The 21,665-nt window shown below is 44.9% G+C and overlaps 1 protein-coding gene across 1 annotated transcript in view; it reads left to right on the forward strand.

Moving 5' to 3' along the window:
- LOC137095381 (IQ domain-containing protein E-like) overlaps positions 1-4,281 on the forward strand; it is a 49,679-nt gene extending 45,398 nt beyond the window's left edge. The window contains exon 21 of the mRNA XM_067461981.1: positions 1,598-4,281. Within this exon, the coding sequence (XP_067318082.1) occupies positions 1,598-1,752 (155 nt within the window). The 3' untranslated portion in view covers positions 1,753-4,281. The remainder of the gene's footprint in view (positions 1-1,597) is intronic.
- Positions 4,282-21,665: the final 17,384 nt, after the last annotated feature.

Raw genomic sequence — 21,665 nt, forward strand, 5'->3', positions numbered from 1 at the left:
CTCCTTTATCCCAACGGCAGCAGCCCATAAGAAATAAACGGGTCCATAGCACTTCCCAGTGAGCTCCCATCGTTAGCCCCAGCTTCTGCCAACCTAGCAGTTTGAAAACATACGAATGTGAGTAGATCAATGGGTACTGCTTTGGCGGGAAGGTAACAGCACTCCAAGCAGTCATGCTGGCCGCATGACCTTGGAGGCATCTACGGACAATGCCGCCTCTTCGGCTTAGAAATGGATATGATCACCAACCCCCCAGAGTCGGACATGAGTGGACTTAATATCAGGAGAATAAAAAATATTTTATTCTGGAAAGGGGCCACAGAAGCGCAGCAGGTTAAACTACTAAGCTGCAGAACTGGCTGACCAGAAGGTCATCGGTTCAAATCCGTGGGATGGGGTGAGCTCCCATCGCTAGCCCCAGCTAAGCTGCAGAACTTGCTGACCGGAAGGTTGTTGGTTTGAATCTGTGGGATGGGGTGAGCTTCCAACGTTAGCCCCAGCTTCTGCCAAACTAGCAGTTTGAAAACATGCAAATGTGAGTACATCAATGGGTACTGCTTCGATGGGTGCTGTGCTGGTACAGCTGTACCAGAAGCTCCCACTTTATTTGCCTTGTATTAAGTGTTTGCTTTCAGCCCAAGGCTTGGGATTCTGCAGAAGGGTGGCTTCCTGTTAAAGTTTGCAGTTATAGGGCAGGCCCCCTGTCCATCATTGTTAAGTTTGGTTCCGCCCCTGTTCAGGACAATTGAGAAGGGAAGGGAGCCATTTTCAGTCAGTCTCAGCAAAGGAAGTCAATGTACAGGACATATACAGACTTTCTCCTGTACAAAGGCTTCAACACTTAAGACCGCCCAGGGGAGAACATTCTTAAGAGCATCTAAAGATTCCCAAAGATTGCCAGGGAAAGAGCCTTACAGCCTCGAGGAATTTTGGAGGGAATAACAGCTTTAAACATCAAGAAATCCCGCTAAGTGACTACAGGCCTACTGGTAGGTCCACTCGGTGCTTTGAGATGCAGTTCAGCCCGGTAGTGGATCCACATCAGTTAGGTTTAGGATCACACTTAGCCTGGGAGAGGTTTGGAAAGGGATTTTCCTTTAGAGTAAAAGCAGCAGTTAGAGCCACCAGTTGCACCAAGCCTGGAAGCGTTTGTTTAACCTTTTGAAGACAAAAGAAGTTTCTGTTGATTGTTCACCAATAAAAGACTTTGTTATATTTTACAAGCCCTCTAGAGACTGTCTATGGAGAAAATCCTTAAGAATTTCTCTTCGGGCCCCCTGGCTTCCCGCTGGGCTAAAGTTGCACATCCTGTTTTAAAAGCAATTCGTTTCAAGCCCAGCGCGCGACAGAACAGGTACTCTAAGTGGTCTTGCTGGCCACATGACCTTGGAGGTGTCTACGGACAATGCCGGCTCTTCAGCTTAGAAATTAAGATGAGCACCACCCCCCAGAGTTGGATTCGACTCGACTTCATGTCAAGAGGAAACCTTTACCTTTATTTTGGAAACTGAATGTCCGAGAGGACTTGATTCTTCTGAGAAGAGCATGTGTCTCTGTCTGTTTTATTCAACCCTGTTTCCTTTGTGCTTCTTTCCAGCCACATCTTCCTCAGCTCCGCAGCAGCCTCCTCCTTCGCCACTTGCGGACGAAATCCATTCAGACGACTCAGATGACATTATCACAGTGCCTCCATTGAAGAAAACATCTCTTGATTTCCACAGCTATCTGCCACCTTCTCCCGGCCTGAGCTAGGAGCACATTACGGAGAGAGCTGAAGATGACACATTTCACCAGTAGTTTTGATCAGAAGGGTCATCCATTGCCAATCTATCTCCCAAAGTTGATAAACCCTACCTCTGCTGCTGCTTCCACCTCTGGGACCAGCTCAGGCTGTTCAGGTCTTCACGGCAGGGCTTCTAAACTCCCCTCTCCACAGCTGAATAAAATCCTACATTATCTGCTTTGAACTGGGATATGCGGCAGTGTGGACTCAGATAACCCAGTTCAAAGCAGATATTGTGAGATTCTCTGCCTTGATATTCTGGGTTATGCGACTGTGTGTAAGGGCCCTAAGGTATCAAACTATAAAGCTGTGCTTGATCAGACCAAAGGCCAATCGAAGCCAGGACTCTGTTCCCAGTCCAACCAGTTAGGGCCTGAGCCACTAACAAACTCCTGCTGGTGTTAATTGGTATTAGGGACATATTGCCTCTCCTGTTACAGGTAACATAAATTTCTATCATGATCGTGGAGCCATTGATAGGTTCAAAAAGGAGAATACCGATCCCTTCTTGTGGTGCGCAGACAGAGAGAGGAATATCGATGTATTGTCAAAGGTTTTTATGGCTGGAATCACTGGGTTGTTGTAGGTTTTTTGGGCTATATGGCCATGTTCTAGAAGCATTCTCTTCTGACGTTTTGCCTGCATCTGTGGCAGGCATCCTCAAAGACCTCACAACCTCTGAGGATGCTGGCCACAGTTTTGAAGAGAGATATTGACAAGCTGGAATGTGTCCAGAGGAGGGCAACTAAAATGATCAAGGGTCTGGAGAACAAGCCCTATGAGGAGCTGCTTAAGGAGCTGGGCATGTTTAGCCTGAAGAAGAGAAGGCTGAGAGGAGATATGATAGCCATATATAAATATGTGAGAGGAAGCCACAGGGAGGAGGGAGAAAGCTTGTTTTCTGCTTCCCTGGAGACTAGAACACGAAACAATGGCTTCAAACTACAAGAAAGGAGATTCCATCTGAACATGAGGAAAAACTTCCTGACTGTGAGAGCCGTTCAGCAGTGGAACTCTCTGCCCCGGAGTGTGGTGGAGGCTCCTTCTTTGGAAGCTTTTAAACCAGGGGTCCTCAAACTTTTTAAACAGAGGGCCAGGTCACAGTCCCTCAAACTGTTGGAGGGCCAGATTATAATTTGGAAAAAAATGAATTAATTCCTATGCACACTGCACATATCTTACTTGTAGTGCAAAAAACACTTAAAAACAATACAATAATTAAAACGAAGAACAATTTTAACAAAGATGAACTTATTAGTAATTCAATGGGAAGTGTGGGCCTGCTTTTGGCTGATGAGATAGGATTGTTGTTGTTATTGTGTGCTTTCAAGTCATTTCAGATTTAGGTTGACCCTGAGCGAGGGCCGGGTAAATGACCTTGGCAGGCCACATCCGGCCCCCGGGCCTTAGTTTGAGGACCCCTGTTTTAAACAGAGTCTGGATGGCCATCTGTCAGGGGTGCTTTGAATGCAATATTCCTGCTTCTTGGCAGGGGGTTGGACTGGATGGCCCATGAGGTCTCTTCCAACTCTATGATTCTATGATAATCTAGCTGCCGAACGTTGGACAAGTTGTCGTTTCCAGGCTGTCTTCAAGGGTAGCCCCACATAGAGTGCATTGCAGTAGTCTAGAGGTACCTGAAGCATGGACTGCAGTTGGCGCACAAGCTTTAATTGTGCGAAGGTCCTCCCGGCCACCGCCTTCACCTTTCCCTGCTTCCACATTTTCTCCCTCTATTTGCCAGTTATCAATCAGAGCAGTTCAGCAGTGGAACTCTCTGCCCCAGAGTGTGGTGGAGGCTCCTTCTTTGGAAGCTTTTAAACAGGCTGGATGGCCATCTGTCAGGGGTGCCTTGAATGCAATATTCCTGCTTCTTGGCAGAATGGGGTTGGACTGCATGGCCCATGAGGTCTCTTCCAACTCTGTGATTCTGGAAGATGCAGGTGAAACGTTAGGAGAAAATGCTTCTAGAACATGGCTATACAGCCCAAAAAACCTACAACAACCCAAAGAAATATCTTGCAGTTTTTTTTAGTGTTCAGGTTTTGTACTTATCCCATCAGCTTCGATGTCATAAAAGCATGTGTGCTAGCGGAAAGTACAAAAAACACAGCAAGCTCCTGGGCTTCACAGGGCTCTTGATCCAACAGCAATCAGAGCCAAAGGCTTCAAAGGCTTCAGAGCAGAAGGAGAGCTCTGGGAAGAGGCAGGCGATTTGCTAAAAGCTGTAAAAGGTAAAAGAGTGAGGGGCCACATTCAATAGCTGGCTTTTCTGCAGAACATGGCCCCCTAACTACTTGATCTTCCAGCAATTCCATCAGACTCTCTGGTTATTACTAGGGACATTTTGTGTGTGTGTGTGTGTGTTTTTTACTCCAAACCATTTTTATGTTAACATCTGTAATGAATTGACCATCTCTCCTTTCCAAACAGTTGTGCTCATTTATGAGTTCCTTTGGGGAGAGAGGGCGGGTTATTAATAAACTTTTTAAAGTTGTTGTTGTTGTTGTTGCCAGAATCATTTGCAGCATAGAATCATATAGTTGGAAGAAACCTGGTGGGCCATCCAGTCCAACCCCATTCTGGCTGCCGGTCCACTTCCAAACTCAATTCAAAGTGCTGGTTTTGACCTATAAAGCCCTATCCAGTGGTTCTCAACCTTGGGTCCCCAGATGTTTTTGGCCTACAACTCCCAGAAATCCCAGCCACTTTTCCAGCTGTTAGGATTTCTGGGAGTTGAAGGCCAAAAACATCTGGGGACCCCAGGTTGAGAACCACTGCCCTATATGGTTCTGGCCCAGCTTACTTGTCCGAACGCATCTCCCTCTACGACACATTCCAGCTTAGCGTCAACATCTCCCTTCTGTTGTGGTGCCCAGAAGTGGGCACAGTGTCATTCCAAGTGTGGTCTGACCAAGGCAGAATAGAATAGAGGAGGAGCATGACTTCCCTGGATCTAGACACTAGACTCTTATTGATGCAGCCCAAAATCCCATTAGCTTTTTTAGCAATCTTTTGTTGAGAGGTGATTAGATGTCCTTGTTTGTTTCCTCTCTGTTGTTGTGCTGTTGTAATTTTTGAGTTTTTTAATACTGGTAGCCAGATTTTGTTCATTTTCATGGTTTCCTCCTTTCTGTTGAAATAGTCCACATGCTTGTGGATTTCAGTGGCTTCTCTGTGTAGTCTGACATGGTGGTTGTTGGAATGATCCAGCATTTCTGTGTTCTCAAATAATATGCTGTGTCCAGGTTGGTTCCTCAGGTGCTCTGTTATGGCTGACTTCTCTGGTTGAAGTAGTCTGCAGTGCCTTTCATGTTCATGTGTTTGCACAATGCTGCGTTTGGTGGTCCCTCTGTAGACTTGTCCACAGCTGCATGGTACAGGGTAGACTCCTGCAGAAGTCCTTTGCTGAACCTAGCATTTGTTGGATTTTCTTGGTGGGTCTGTAGATAATTTGTATGTTGTGTTTCCTCATTAGCTTCCCTATGCGATCAGTGGTTCCCTTGATCTATGGCAAGAACACTTTTCCTCTGGGTGGATCTTTGTCTTGACCCTCGTGGCTTGTTCTTGGTCTTGCAGCTCTTCTGATGTCTGAGGTGGAGTTTCCATTGGCCTGGAGATCCCAGTTTAGGGGGTTCAGTTCATCTTGGAGCGGTTCGCAGTATTATTACCAGTATTAAAAAACTCTAAAATTATAATTGTAAATAAAGAACAACACTCAAATACAGGGGGACTCCAGAGAAGAAACAATCAGGGAAAACTAATCACATCTCAATAAAGGATTTCCCCAGGCAGTAACAAGTCACACCTAAAAACTGTCAGGCTAATCAAGGTGGCCAATGGAAATATTCACACCTAGCTCCAACACATAAGAGTCCTTTCTCCCACCCTGGACTTTCCACAGACATATAAACTCAATTTTGCTAGTTTCCAGCAGACCTCACAACCTCTGAGGATGTTTGCCATAGATGCAAGCAAAACGTCAGGAGAGAATGCTTCTAGAACATGGCCATATAGCCCAAAAAACCTACAACAAACCAAACCTATTGACTTTCTCGCAGTGCTATTCGGCACAGGGGGAAAGCTAGCCATTTTGGTCTCATTAATTGTCAAGCTCTGCATCTCAGACAATATGGTGCGTTGTTCTGCTTCCAGTGGCTTCCTCTCCCTCTTTGTAACAAAAAGAAACTGGCTTTCTCTCTCTCTCTCTCTCTTTCTCTCTTACACTGAATGCTTGTTAAATCAGGGATGGAGCCTGTTCTTTATCTGACACTTACTGTCATTTGTGCCAGCACTTGCAGCCAAAAAGGATGGCTACAGCACAGAGCAGATGAGTTATGCTTAATCCCATCAGTGGAAAGCCTTGTCTGTAGTGCTTCCAGAGGCAGCTGCTTGGAGCTGTCCAGAGCAAAGGCAATCAGGAGAGAGGTTTATATCAACCGGGAAATTATCTCCAGATGCTGTTCCAGTCACGTGGCCATCATTGTCAGGGGCAAAAGGTGGCTCTTTTTCTGCACAGCTCTATGCGTAGTTAGGCACTGTCAGAACATTATGGAAAGACGCTGGTGTTGCTGATCAGGTGGGGAAGGAGAGGGTTAACAGCACAAGGAATGCCTCTGCAAGCCATGCTCCAGCTTCAGATTTCCCTAGATAACTCCGAAGGGCGTTTAAGGGCCAAGACAGGAGCAAAATGTTTCCCAGACGCCAAACCCAAGAGAGAGGGTTGTATGAGTAATTTGATGGAACTGGATCTTCTTGTCTGTCAACTGTGAGCAGTAATAAAGAGCTAATAACAAAGCACTTAGGAGCGAAATGCAAGGATGAGCGGCCTGTATTTCCGCAGGACAGTAGAACTAAGAGCCTGGCATTTCCTAATCTGATGGGAATCATCAGGGGAATGATTTAAAGGTAGAGAATGAGCAGGCTATCTAATGAGCTGGCGTGCTGCTAAGACATAAAGCTGATGAAATGGTAATAAAGTTAGAGCATTTGGTGTTGCTTCAGTTCAAATGGCTGAAGTTCAGCTGGTCTTGGGAACTGCAGCAGCTCGCATTTGCGTTCAGCATCAGATTAAAGTCAGTCTCAACCCACAGATCTGATCATTGGGCTCTATAGAAGAGGATAAACTGGCTGCAGTCAGAGTCACAATTGGGAGGAAAGGCAAATCTGATCCTATTCCTGGACTTCAACTATCATCCCAAAGAATGCTTTTTATAATACAACAAAGCAGGTAATATGCTGTGAATAAGATGCATGATTCTTATGAATGAGCAGCATTTCTGGATATTGTGATGAGATAAAAATCATGCATAGTTCACGTTTGATCAGCCTTGCCAGAGAAAGAAAATATTCCACGCAGCACTGCCTTGCCAGAGAAAGAAAATATTTCATGCAGATGAACAGTAAAGAACAAGTAGTTTGCTCTTCGTAGTTCAGAACAAAATATGTACTCAAATAATGTCCTTCTATGAGAGATTTAAAATGGTCTTTCTTTGTCCATATGGATAATCTCCTTCAGCAACCCATGAAGCAAGAGCACACTCCAAACTCTCTCTCACTGCTTCTCTCTTCTTCTCTCTGAGCACATGCATAGCTCAAGTCTGATAAATACTGTACTTTGAGAAGCCTGACTTGTCCATGCTCTGGTTACATCCCGCTGGAACACCTCAGCAAGCGAGAGTCCAAAAGTGGCAGACTCAAACCCAGCACCTCAATCCGTGGGTGATACCAGATGAGAGACTCTCCCCCTGGGCACACAGAAGACTGGGCGACTTGGAAGGCACTGAACAGACTGCGCTCTGGCACCATGAGATGCAGAGCCAATCTTAAGAAATGGGGCTACAAAGTTGAATCCACGACATGCGAGTGTGGAGAAGAGCAAACCACTGACCACCTGCTGCAATGCAACCTGAGCCCTACTATATGCACAATGGAGGACCTCCTTGCGGCAACACCAGAGGCACTCCAAGTGGCCAGATACTGGTCAAAGGACATTTAATTAACTACCAAGTTTGCAAAATTTGTGTTTTTTTATCTGTTTGTTTGTTTTGTTCTGTTAGAAATGTAATACAATGGTCTGGTTGCGGATGACACGATAAATAAATAAATCCCGTATAGACTACCGCAACGCGCTCTATGTGGGATTGCCTTTGACAGTCCGGAAGCTTCAACTAGTCCAACGAACAGCAGCCAGGTTGCTAACAGGAGCAGCCCTCAGGGAGCATACAACCCCCTGTTGCGCCAGGTCCACTGGCTGCTGGTTTGCTACCGGGCCCAATTCAAAGTGCTGGTTTTGGCCTTTAAAGCCTAAACGATTCTGGCCCAACTTACCTGTCTGAACGCATCTCCCCATACGAACCACCGAGGACCCTGAGATCATCTGGGGAGGTCCTGCTCTCGGTCTCACCTTTGTCACAAGTACGCCTGGCGGGGACGAGAGACAGGGCCTTCTCAGTGGTGGCCCCTCAGCTATGGGAGATCAGATCAGCTCCCTCCCTACTAACATTTTGGAAGCAAGTTAAAACATGGTGGAGCAAGCGTTCACAAATGCAGAGTAACTGACACAGGAAATTGAATGACTTGACAATGGAACTGGACAATGTTTGATAATGAGGAGACGCTAATGATGTTGTTATTATTGTTGTTGTTTTATACTGTTTTAATGTTTTAACTTGTTTTATGATATTATGTGTACTGTTTTGTTGGAAACCGCCTTGAGTCACTGATTGGCTGAGAAAGGCGATATACAAATACAGTAAATAAATAAATAAATAAATAATTGTCGTGTCAGGGCAACCAGTCAATTATATTACATTTCTAACAGAACAAAGCAAACAAACAGACAAAATACAAAATTTGTGAGTTTGGTAGTTGATTAAATGTCCTTTGACCAGTGTCTGGCCACTTGGAGTGCCTCTGGTGTTGCTGCAAGAAGGTCCTCCATTGTGCATGTGGCAGGGCTCAGGTTGCATTGCAGCAGGTGGTCAGTGGTTTGCTCTTCTCCACACTCGCATGTCGTGGATTCCACTTTGTGGCCCCATTTCTTGAGGTTGGCTCTGCATCTCGTGGTGCCAGAGCGCAGTCTGTTCAGCGCCTTCCAAGTTGCCCAGTTTTCTGTGTGCCCAGGGAGGAGTCTCTCATTTGGTATCAGCCATTGGTGGAGGTTCTGCGTTTGAGCCTGCCACTTTTGGACTCTCGCTTGCTGAGGTGTTCCAGCGAGTGTCTCTGTAGATCTTAGAAAACTATTTCTAGATTTAAGTCGTTGACGTGCTGGCTTATACCCAAACAGGGGATGAGCTGGATATGTCACTGCCTTGGTCCTTTCACTATTGGCTGCTACTTCCCGGCGGATGTCAGGTGGTGCAATACCGGCTAAGCAGTGTAATTTCTCCAGTGGTGTAGGGTGCAGACACCCCGTGATAATGCAGCATGTCTCATTAAGAGCCACATCCACTGTTTTAGTGTGGTGAGATGTGTTCCACACTGGGCATGCGTAATCAGCAGCAGAATAGCAGAGCGCAAGGGCAGATGTCTTCACTGTATCTGGTTGTGATCCCCAGGTTGGGCCAATCAGCTTTCGTATGATATTGTTTCTAGCACCCACTTTTTGCTTGATGTTCAGGCAGTGCTTCTTGTAGGTCAGAGCACGGTCCTGAGTGACTCCCAGGTATTTGTGTGCACTGCAATGCTCCAGTGGAATTCCTTCCCACGTGATCCTCAGAGCTCAGGATGCTTGGTCTGTTCTTGAGATGAAAAGCACATGAAGGTTGAATAGAGCGGTGATGGCACGATCAAATAAATAAATGTAACAGTATCCCGAAGGCCCAGGCTCAGCCATCTCCCTGGGCATAGCCTGACCAATCAGCTTCATGCATCTTATTTTACAGTTGACGCAAACACACTAACTGATTTGTTACATGCTCCAACAGATATGACTATTAATGTCCTTTCAGAAATGAGAAAGCAATTTTACAAAGCCAAAGTGGCTGTTTCTGAAGGATTCTGGGTGAGAGATAATTCAGTTGCCTTTCCTCAACTAATTAATGTGCCTCATTCCATCGTGATATAGTGGGACAAAGAACACTTTGTGAGTAGAGAGCCAAGGGCTATTCCATGAAGGATTGTACAGCTGAAGGTTAGCAGCCTTTGCATTCACTTGAGGAGGAGGAGAGGGTGCCAAAAGCAGGGCTGGGGGACATCTGGCCCATCGACCTCGCTCCGACTTCCTGTTGTCTATTCCCCCAACACAGCAAGGGTCACAGGCTGACCCTCTGGCATTTGTCACAAGTGAGGGGGAAACACTGCAGACATTGAAAACACCCAGCTTCAGTGTGTTTTTTTAGTTCAATGTCATAGCTCTATTGGATAATCTAACATAGCATTAACTATTTTTCAGAGATCCTCTGTAAACATCAACAATTGGAGCTTCTTTTAGAGAATTGCTGATCCTTTTAATAACAAGACCAACATCGAGTAGCCAGGAACTATGTCATATTTCCTCTGATAGTATCCCCAAGAATGCAAGCTGTCACGCGTGTCTTCAAAAGACTATTCTCACGTAGCCAAACATCTCAGGACCTGCACTTCTGAAACTTATACACAAGGGTTGAATGAAAAGTAATGCCTCCACCTTCGTAACTCCTCAACAGATGGCAGTACTGGTATGCGGTAGGGACTGACTTGTTCAGTAGACTCTCCTCTACAGTTTACAGACTATCGGTCAATGCAACTTAAGCAATGTGCAGTCACTGAATTCTTGACCAACCATCTGCACAGGGTTCCATACTTTACACTTTAACAACACAACCGTTCAATGCTAAGGCCTCCTGTCAAAATGGAACTGTAGAGGAAAGTCTACTGAACAATGCCCCCACCTTCATAACTCCTTAACAGATGGCTGTACTGGTATGCCAGTGACTGCATGTTGCTTAAGTCAGGTACTGGCTTGTTCAGTAGACTCTCCTCTACAGTTCCATTTTGGCGGGAAGCCTTAGCATTGAACAGTTGTGTTGTTAAAGTGCAAAGTATGGAACCCTGCACAGATGGTCGGTTAATGCGACTTGCAATGTGCAGTCATTGAATTCTTGACAGCAGAAGGTGACACCCCAAAGGAGACTCATCAGATAATACAAGCTGTTTATGGTGATTGTGTTGATGTGAGTACTGTGCATCACTGGGTGAGTAAGTTTAAAGATGTTGAGGTGACATCTTCTGCTATTAAGAATTCAATGACTGCACATTGCTTAAGTTGCATTGACTGATCATCTGTGCAGGGTTCCATACTTCGCACTTTAACAACACAACCGTTCAATGCTAAAGCTTCCCACCAAAATGGAATTGTAGAGGAGAGTCTCCTGAAAAAGTCAGTACCTGCCGCATACCAGTTCTGCCATCTGTTGAGGAGTTATGAAGGTGGAGGCATTACTTTTCATTCAACCCTCGTATTTCCCTAACTTTTCATTTTTTAATTATCAACTAAAGTGAACACAAATGAGAAGGCTTCCTGCCAAAATGGATCTGTAGAGAAGAGTCTACTGAACAAGCCAGTACCTGCCGCATACCATTATGTTTTCCGTTCTTGAGTTGGGAATAGAGTAACTGGCTTGGGAGATGGTGATGATTAGACATTCAGGCAACATGGCATTCAGTCCAGCTGAGTTGATGGCATAGGAGCATCGCTTCAATGCTGGTCTTTGCTTCTTCCAGCAGACTGGCACTTATCCACCTGTCTTCTCAAGAGATTTGCAGGATTTTTCAGAGACAACGCTGATGGAATCGCTCCAGGAATTGAGTGTTACATCTGTAGACAGTCCACGTTTCACAGGGTTGTGAGGACAATAGCTTTATAAACAAGGACCTTGGTTTCCCCACGGATGTCCCAATCCACAAACACTCTCTGCTTTATTCAGAAAAATGCTGCACTCACAGAGCATTTGTCCACCAGTCTTCCCAAGAGATTTGCAGGATTTTTCAGAGGCAATGCTGATGCAATCATTCCAGGAGTTGCATATGATGTCTGTAGACAGTCCATGTTTCACAGGCATGTAACAGGGTTGGGAGGACAATAGCTTTATAAACAAGCACCTTGGCCTCCTTATGGATGTTCCGGTCCTCAAACACTCTGTGCTTCATTGAGAAAAATGCTGCATTCACAGAGCTTAGGCATTGTTGTATTTCAGTGATAATGTTGACTTTTGTGGAAAAGTGGCTGCCAAGTGAGTGGAAATGGTCAACATTTTCTAACGTTACACCATTAAGCTGTATTTCTGGCATTGCAGAGGGATTGGCTGGTGACTGTTGGAAGAGCATTTTGGTTTTCTCAATGTTCAATGAGAGGCCAAGCTTCTCGTATGCTTCTGCAAAGGTGTTTAGAATGGTTTGGAGGTCTTCTCTGATAACAGACTACGTTATCATCAGCATATTGGAGTTCTATAACAGATGTTGTTGTGACCTTGGTTTTGGCTTTCAGTCTGCTGAGGTTAAATAGATTGCCATCTGTCCGATAGATGATTTCGACTCCAGTGGGAAGCTTCCCATCAACAAGATGAAGTGTTATAGCGATGAAGATGGAGAATAAAATTGGGGCCATAACACATCCCTGTTTGACAACTGATTCCAGCTTAAATGGGTCACTTTGGGAGCCATTGCTGTCCAAGATTGTTGCCATCATGTCATCGTGGAAGACCCGCAGGGCGTTCACAAATTTCCCAGGGCATCTGATACACAATGCTATGAGGTCAGCGCCATGGCTTCCTTGCCCGAGTCTTATCCACTCAAACAAAACAAAAGAATGGTTGTGGCACAATGTGGGGAGCATCTTTAATATGATAGAGCAAGGAAGGCATAATCATGCCCTAATTGGTAAGGGATTGCTCACCATCTGCTTTCATGTAGGCAATTTTTCCCAAATTGGATCAACTTCATCCAAGGGATTAAAATCCCTTCCCCCTCTTTGAGTACCCTCGTTTGGCCACATGTTGTCAATTGGTTGCCTCATTACTCCGAATTAATATTTCCAACTTTCTAAAAACTGTATTGGGAGAGAGGTGGGGAATAAACAAGGATGATAATCCTCATCACTAATCCAAAGAGAAAACGTATTGCCAGAAGAATCAGAGATAGTCAGAGAAGCTTCCCAGTTCCATATTTCTTGATTCGTGCCTGGGCAACGTTGCTGTATTTGGTGGTCCCTCTGTAGACTTGTCCACAGCTGCATGGTATATGGTAGTCTTCTGCAGAGGTCTACCTCGTGTCCTTTGCTGAACTTTGTTGGATTTTCTTAGTGGGTCTGTAGATAGTTTGTAGATTGTGTTGCTTCATCAGCTTCCCTCTGCAGTCAGTGGTTTCCATGCATGGTAAGAATACTTTTCCTCTGAGTTGATCTTTGTCTTTAATTCTCTGGCTTAAGAACAAACCTACAGAACTTATCTTGTTCACAACTTGGGGACTGCCTGCAGTTATTATAATTTTTATTATTATTTACAGTATTTGTATACCACTTTTCTCACCCCGAGGGGGACTCAAAGCCATAGACAGATAGGTAAATAATAACACTGTTCTACAAATTTTCAGTTTTTCTCAGTTACAGAAACGAAATGTGCAGTTTCTTAATAAATTTAACATGCTGAATTCAAATATAATAATTAAATGTGTTAATTGGCTCTGGTTTTTATGCAACAGCTATTTCAATTTTCTCCACAATAGGTAATTTGTTAATATTATGATAGTGCGCCTAACCTTACTGCATGTATATAAACCGTGAATATTTACTAAATTTTAGTCAAATTATATTGCCAATAGTTTATACATGAGAAATATTTATTCAATTAGTCTATTGTTTATGCTTGTGCAGCAAGAAACTATATTAGTAGGCCTAATGCAGTTGAAAAGTCTGAAAGTTTAAATGTCGCTTTAATCGTGACTTTAGTTTATATCCTGTTTGCTTCTCTTGACTTTTCTTTTGTATTCAAGGAAAGGATTGTCTCTTCCAATGCTCCAGCAGGAGTCTGACAGCATTGACGGAGTCCATTTGCCTTGATCTCTTTTTTCCATAGTGCTTTATTTACACACGTGCGAGGCAGAACTACAGTCAAAAGAACAATGTAAAACGATGTTTAACGATACTGTCTCAGTCTTCAACTGACTGACCCTCACCGTTCAAAAGTCTGGCCTTATATAGGGCTTTCTGGCTTTTGCACACGGCACTAATACTGCGTCATCAAACTTTCTAGAGTATTCTAGAAATTTCCATAGTGTAAGTCGCATTTTTTCAATCATACGTGATCACGTGATTGCTTATATCATAAAAACTAGAGCCAATATACATTTTTAAATGTCATTTTCGTTTTCAGCACCCCAAAATCATAAAAAACAGCTATTTTCAGGCCCGCAACTTTCTAGAATCTTCCATAGTGTAAGTCGCAACATGCATTTTTTCAACCATACGTGATCATGTGATTGCTTATATCATAAAAACTCGAGCCAATATACATTTTTAAACGTCATTTTCGTTTTCAGCACCCCAAAATCATAAAAGAACAACTATTTTCAGGCCCGCAACTTTTTCTCCGTTGAACAGTGTAATCTATATAAATTAAAATGTAATGTTCGTTTGTGGGATTAGCAGAACTCAAAAACCACTGGACGAATTGGCACCAAATTTGGACACAATACATCTAACAACCCAATGTATGTCTTTCACTTAAAAAAATTGATTTTGCCATTTGGGAGTTGTAGTTGCTGGGATTTATAGTTCACCTACAATCAAAGAGCGTTCTGAACCCCACCAAGGATGGAATTGAACCAAACTTGACACACAGAACTCTCATGATTAACAGAAAATACTGGAAGAGTTTGGCGGGCATTGACCTTGAGTTTGGGAGTTGTAGTTCTCCTACATCCAGAGAGCACTGTGGACTCAAATAATGGTGGAGCTGGACCAAATTTGGCATGGATATTCCATATGCCCAAATATGAACACAGATGGAGTTTGGGGGAAACAGATCTTGACATTTGGGAGTTGTTGTAACTGGGATTTATAGTTCACCTACAATCAATGAGCATTCTGAAACCCACAAATGACAGAATTGGGGCAAACTTCCCACACAGAACCCCCATGACCAACAGAAAATACTTAAGGCCATCCAGTCCAACTCCCTTCACCAGGGCATGGAAACATAATCAAAGCCCTCCTGACAAAGAGCCATCCAGCCATAGATATAGATAGATATATATGATTCACACACACACATACATATATAGTATGATAGATTTGAAAGGGATCCCTAAAGATGGACACTTGTTCCAGAGTAGGTAAACCAATCTCCACATCAACACTGACAAAGAATCAACAAAATATATTGTTTAACCACAAGCATAAAGAAATTACATATATTAGAAATCAACACTTTCTCATTACTTTATTTACCAGATGAATTGACACTAAATTTGGACACAATACACCTATCAGGTAACAAGTGACTATCACTCATAAAAACACTGAAAAACACAGCAGAAGGGACTTAAAAAGCCAAAAAGATGATACAGCAAAAGCACAAAAACAACTCCCCCTGGCAAACAAAACACACAATAGCATATCCACACTCTCTTCCGGACTACAGCTCTCAGCATCCCCTAGACCAGGCCTTTTAGGAGAGGAGGATGATCCAAATTTACTGCTTCCAAGATGCAAGCTTTCTTCTCCTTGGATCTCTCTGAGAGCACCCCAATCCCTGCATATTTCCAATTTCCTATTCCTGGACTGCAACTCCCAGCAGTCCTCCAGATAGATAACATAGATAGGTAGGTAGATAGATAGATGGATCAGGAGGACTGCTGGGAGTTGCAGTCCAAGAATAGGTGGAGAAGGAAAAAAGGGGAGAAAGGGGAAGGGAAAGGAAAGGAGGGAAGGAAGGTAAGAAGAAGAGAAGAAAGGAAGGAAGGAGAGAAAGAAGAAAGAAAGAAAGAAAGAAAGAAAGAAAGGGAAGGAAGGAAGGAAAGAAAGAAGAGAAAGAGGGAGGGAGGGAATGAAAGAAGAGAAAGGGGGAGGGAAAGAAAAGATGGGTGATGGGATCAAGAAGAGAAGGAAGGAAGGAGAGAAAGAAAGAAAGAAAGAAAGAAAGAAAGAAAGAAAGAAAGAAAAAAGGGAGGGAAGGAAGGAGAGAAAGAAAGAAGAGGAAGAGGAAGGGAAAGTTGGCCACAGCAACGCGTGGTGGGTACAGCTAGTAAATAAATAAATAAACTACCATGACCAACTTTAAGTACTGGCAATTGGGGTGCAATGACAGAGGGTTTGGGGAGGTGTAGTCCACCCTAGACACAGATCAGCCACCCTATGCTTGTGCACAATTCTGGGAATTGTGATATTAAATTTCAAATAAAGAAGAAATTATTGCACGCTGTCTGAAATGGGAAAAAATACATCTGTTAAAAGCATGCACAACATCCTTTAAAATATCTGCAACACATTTATTGGAACAACAAGCACACAATGTACAGAAGTGGGAAGTGGTAAAAGCTGTACCAAAACCACCTTTGATGGTTTAAAGAGATGTCTGAGAATATTCCCATTCCCATGTTGGGTTGTTGTGGGTTTTTAGGGTTTCATTGCCATGTTCTAGAAGCATTCTCTCCTGATGTTTCGCCAGCATCTGTGGCAAGGTTTCCTCACAACTTCTGAGGATGCTTGCCACAGATGCAGGTGAAACATCAGGAGAGAATGCTTCTAGAACATGGCCATACAACCCAAAAAACCTACAACAACCCAGTGATTTTAGCCATGAATGCCTTCAGCATTAAATTCCCACCGAAACTTGGAGCTTGGCTGCTTGCCGTCTAATTAAAATGCTTTAATTGGAAGTTTTCGTGTTTTAGGATGTAGAACAGTTCATGCTGGCCGATATAAAAATGGACGAATTTCATTGTGTTGGCTTTGTAACCATTTTCTTCTTAGCCAACATTGTTCTAAATGTGGTTTAAAATGTACTTTCCCCCAATAACGCACTAGTGATAACCAAGACAGGAATACGAAACAGCCGGGGTCAAAGAGATGTAATCCATAAACAAAGCAGAATATTGTGTGATCTGTGGAACAGACTTCCTCATTAAAATGAGATCCATGTTTTGGAAAGTATTTTTGAGAATTCTTATGGTATACATATGGCAAGATTTCATTTTCATCCGGCACATTCCTTCCTAATGCAAAACATTTCCCACGAGGGTCCACAAAGTCTCCTCATGCGCACAGCCAGCCTTTTGGGTGAGACTCACAAGCACATTTGGGCTTTTGAAAAAAAGCGAGAGCTACTTGTTATCATGTTCTGGGTTTTTTAATGCCATCTTGAAACTAATCAGACCAAACTTATTTCTAGACCAAAGAAGATATATTCGTTCTCCCTATGTTTTGAAACAATGGTTAATTTCACACAGATGGAATTGGCTCTGGATTATTCCAGCGCAGCTCTGGCTGGACGCCAGTTATATGCTGCATACACACACACACACACATATATACACACACAAACACATTTCAGTGACTCCATGATAAGCATGTGACCAAGGCTTAATTGGAGCCAGGGTACCCATGGCTTTCTTCCAAAGCTGAGCCTGATGTGAGCACCAAGCAAAGCTGACTCCTGGGAAAATAATTCTCTTTCTTGCACGTATACATTCATCCTTGACTTTCATAAATTTTTCTTGTGTGTGTTTGTCTATATAAATAAAAGTCTGTCTATCTATCTATCTATCTATCTATCTATCTATCTATCTAGGGGATGAGGTTCTGCTGTTGTGCTGGTACGGCTGTACCAGGAGCTCCAACTTCCTTTCCTTTCTATTGAGTGTTTGCATGTATTCCAAAGTTCCATGCATTTTGCAATAAGGTGGCTTCCCTTGGTTTGCAAGCATAGGGCCAATGACCCATCAATTATCATTATGTGCTTTCGTTCCGTCCCTTTTTCTGGGTTAAGGAGGGAAAAAAGGGGACCTCTAGTTCACTTCACACAGAGAAGCCTTTCGTACAGGACGTGAATCAGTTCTATCTGTAGAAAGCTTCGTCTTTTACAGCTTTGCTGGGGGGATCCAGTCCTACAGCTCAGTATTCCTTACATTCATCAACAGATAACTAAGCAACACCTCATTGTTCACCCCATCCTCCTTGATTGTACCTTGATTGTACCATAGATGCTCTACCTGCATCTATGGCATCTATGGCAAGCATCCTCAAAGGTAGTGAGGTCACTATCTCTGAGGATGCTTGCCAACAAAGCCTATGCTCTACAAAGCATAGGCTTTGTTGGGGAAATACAGTTCCACGGTTTTACAGCCAGCCTTCGCTGGGAATTGAAAGCCTTCTTTCCTCTTGGAAATCTACTAAAGGACACTGTTTGGTAAGGACCACTCGCGGCAGCCATAACGCAATTTGGACCGGGTGTAGGTGCCCACGCCAGCAGAGCTTAAGCCAGATTGCCCAGGGAGGGGTCAAGGATTTCCCTTGTAGGAGGAAGAAACAGTTTATGAAGAAAGTTGCCTGTCCCTTGTGAACAAGATTTACGCAAGCTACCAGTTGATTCAAAGTTTTGAGATATTTGTTTGATTTATTGAAGATTTAAGCAACAATAAAAACTTTGTTGAACTTTCTAAGTCTTTAAAAGAACTTTGTGCGGGGAAATCCGAAAGGCCTCTCAGCCGAGGCACCCCCTGCGTCCCGTTGAGCATTCAGAAAACACGTCCTATCTACAGACTCTTTCACAGGCCCAGCGAGTGACAGCACAGCTGTTAACCCCAGTTTGAAAACATGCAAATGTGAGTAGATCAATAGGTACCGCATCTACGGAAAGGTAGCAGCGCTCCATGCAGCTATGCTGGCCACATGACCTTGGAAGTGTCTTTGGACAATGCCGGCTCTTTGGCTTAGAAATTGAGATTACCTTCATCTATCTATCTATCTATCTATCTATCTATCTATCTATCTATCGATGTTCATATGTATTTTCCAGGTGGCTCCCACATCCAGAGAGCATTGCGACTCCCACCAACAGATCTGGACTAAACCTGGCACCCCGACTCTACATGGCCAACCTAAAATACTGGGGGAGTTTGAGAGGAGTTGACCCTGGATGATGGGGTTTATAGTACACCCAAAATCAAAGAGTACTGTGGACCCAACCGATCATTGATCTGGATCATGCATGGGGAGCCCTCCAGGTGATTTGGACTCCAAATCCCATAATTCCTAACAGCCTCAATCCCTTTCCTTTTCCCCCTCAGGTGCTTAAGCTGTTCGGCAGTGGAACAGAGCTGTTCAGCAGTGGAACTCTTTGCCCTGGAGTGTGGTGGAGGCTCCTTTTTTGGAGGCTTTTAACCAGAGGCTGGATGGCCATCTGTCAGGGGTGTGTTGAATGCGTTCCTGCTTCTTGGCAGGAGGTTGGACTGCATGGCTCACAAGGTCTCTTCCAACGCTATGATTCTATGAGGGGGGAAAGGAAGGAACCCAAGACAGTTAGGAATTGTGGGAGTTGAAGTCCAAAACACCTGGAGGGCCAAAATTTGCCCATGCCTGATCTAGACCAAGCTTGGCACACACAATCACTATGACCAACTTTAAGTACTGGAAATTGGGATGCAATGACAGAGGGTTTGGGGAGTTGTCATCCACACACATCCTTATGCATTTTCTAATGGGACCATTCATAAAACACAAAAGCAAACAATATAGAGAGTTAAAACAATATCTAACCCAGGCATTGCTGGATACTTAAGCTAGTCTAAAGCATAAAAGGAATGTGTGTATCTACACCCAGGGGCGGCTCGTCCATTACGCGAAGTAAGCAGTCACAGAACACTTTTTTTTTTTGCCAGGGGCACAGAGGTGCCTCTGTAAATGCCCCTCGACTGCCGCTTGAGGAGCGTCCCCTCAGCTCACAACAGCCCTAGCAGTCCGGGGGGAGCCTCGGCTTTCTTGCCTCGCTGCCTGGCGATCCTCTTCCCAAAGGGGCCGGGCCCTTGAGCCTCACCTAGCCCCTTTCGTTCCTGCTCCACCCGGCCACCGGGTGAGCGAGCAGAGCCGACGCTCAATCATTCTCCATGTTTGATCCCTTCCCCATGACTGGCTTTCTTTCCTGATCCCCGGTGCTCCACCCGCCTCCTCTCCTCTCCCCAATCCGTGGGTGGGCCAAGGGGCGGAGCCGCCATGCCTGGCCCGCTTCAGGTCCGGAGGCATGTCTGAAGACCCCAGCGTGCACACCAAAAGTCGCCTCTTCTCCTGACTTTCTCTTCAGCCATTGGGACCGAGAGAGAGAGAGAGAGAGAGCCCCTCTGGCTGGAGGTATCTCCCACCTCCACTCCTTCCTTTGTTTTTGCGCCTATCTTCAGGAAAGGTGGGAATCTCCACCTCTCTCTCTCTCTCTCTCTCTCTCTCTCTCGGTCCCAATAGCTGAGGAGAAAGTCAGGAGAAGAGGTGACTTTTGGTGCACACGCCGGGGTCTTCAGGCACGCCTCCAGACCCAAAGCGGGCCGGGCAAGCGAGCAAATGTGGCAAGTGTAGTTACTGGGATGTATAGTTCACCTACAATCAAAGAGCATTCTGAACTCCACCAATGATGGAACTGAACCAAATATGGTACACAGAACTCCCACAACAAACAGAAAATATATATCAATGATTGGTTGGGGTGGTGGTGTGTGTGCCAAAACACTGTTTGCTTACAGTTGAAAATTACCTAGGGCCGCCTCTGTCTACACCTGTGTAGACTAGTAAAATACAATGCCAAGAGCCAGTGGTGAGTTTCCATATCCCGTGACATTGGAATGTATGCTTCCTTCCCCCTGCTTTCCACTGCTACTCGGTGAGGACTCACCAGTGGATTTTGTCAGCACAGAAGGGATAAGGAAAGTCTGATCTGAGTGGTATTTACTTTCAAGTTCTCCAAGGCACCTAAATTGAGTTCCAAGTGACCATGATAGTCTACAAGTGCATGCCTTAGTCACCTCCAGATTGGATTACTGTAATACACTCTACGTGGGGCTGCCCTTGAAAACGGCCCGGAAATTTCAACTGGTTCAATGGGCAGCAGCCAGATTACTAACTGGTGCGACTTACAGGGAGCAGTCAACCCCCCTGTTTAAGGAGCTCAATTGGCTGCCATTCATTTTCCGGTTCCAATTCAAGGTTCAAGTTCTTACCTACAAAGCCCTGAATGGTTTGGGACCTGCCTACTCGCGTGACCGCATTTCTGTGTACGGACCCACATGATCTATTCGATCATCTGGAGAGGTGCTGCTCATGCTCCCACCTCCTTTGCAGGCGCGATTGGTGGGAACGAGGGAGAGGGCCTTCTCGGTGGTGGCCCCCCGACTCTGGAACTCACTTCCCAAGGACATCAGGCATGCTTTTTGTTTTTGATGTGTTGTTGGGCTTGGCCCCATGTAAGCCGCTCCGAGTCCCTTGGGGAGATGGTGGTGGGGTATAAATAAAGATTATGTATTGTCGAAGGCTTTCATGGCTGGTATCACTAGGTTCTTGTGGGTTTTTTCGGGCTATATGGCCATGTTCTAGAAGCATTCTCTCCTGACGTTTCGCCTGCATCTATGGCAAGCATCCTCACTACCTCAGAGGATGCTTGCCATAGATGCAGGCGAAACGTCAGGAGAAATGCCTCTAGAACAGGGGTCCCCCGAGGGCATTTATCCGGCCCGCGGGGAGGGTGAGAGGAGGGCGAAGGGGGACGGAAGCGGCGGGCGAAGGGGGGGAGGTGGAGGGAAAAGCCGGCCGATTCCGTGGGCCCAGCTCCTTTCCCCAGCCTCCTGGATGCTACCTCGCTGCATCCAGGAGGCTGGGGAACGGGAGGGAGGCGGCCAGCAAAGGGGCTTGGGCTGCTTTGCTGGC

The sequence above is a fragment of the Anolis sagrei genome, chromosome Y, assembly GCF_037176765.1.
Source record: "Anolis sagrei isolate rAnoSag1 chromosome Y, rAnoSag1.mat, whole genome shotgun sequence".
NCBI lineage: Eukaryota > Metazoa > Chordata > Lepidosauria > Squamata > Dactyloidae > Anolis > Anolis sagrei.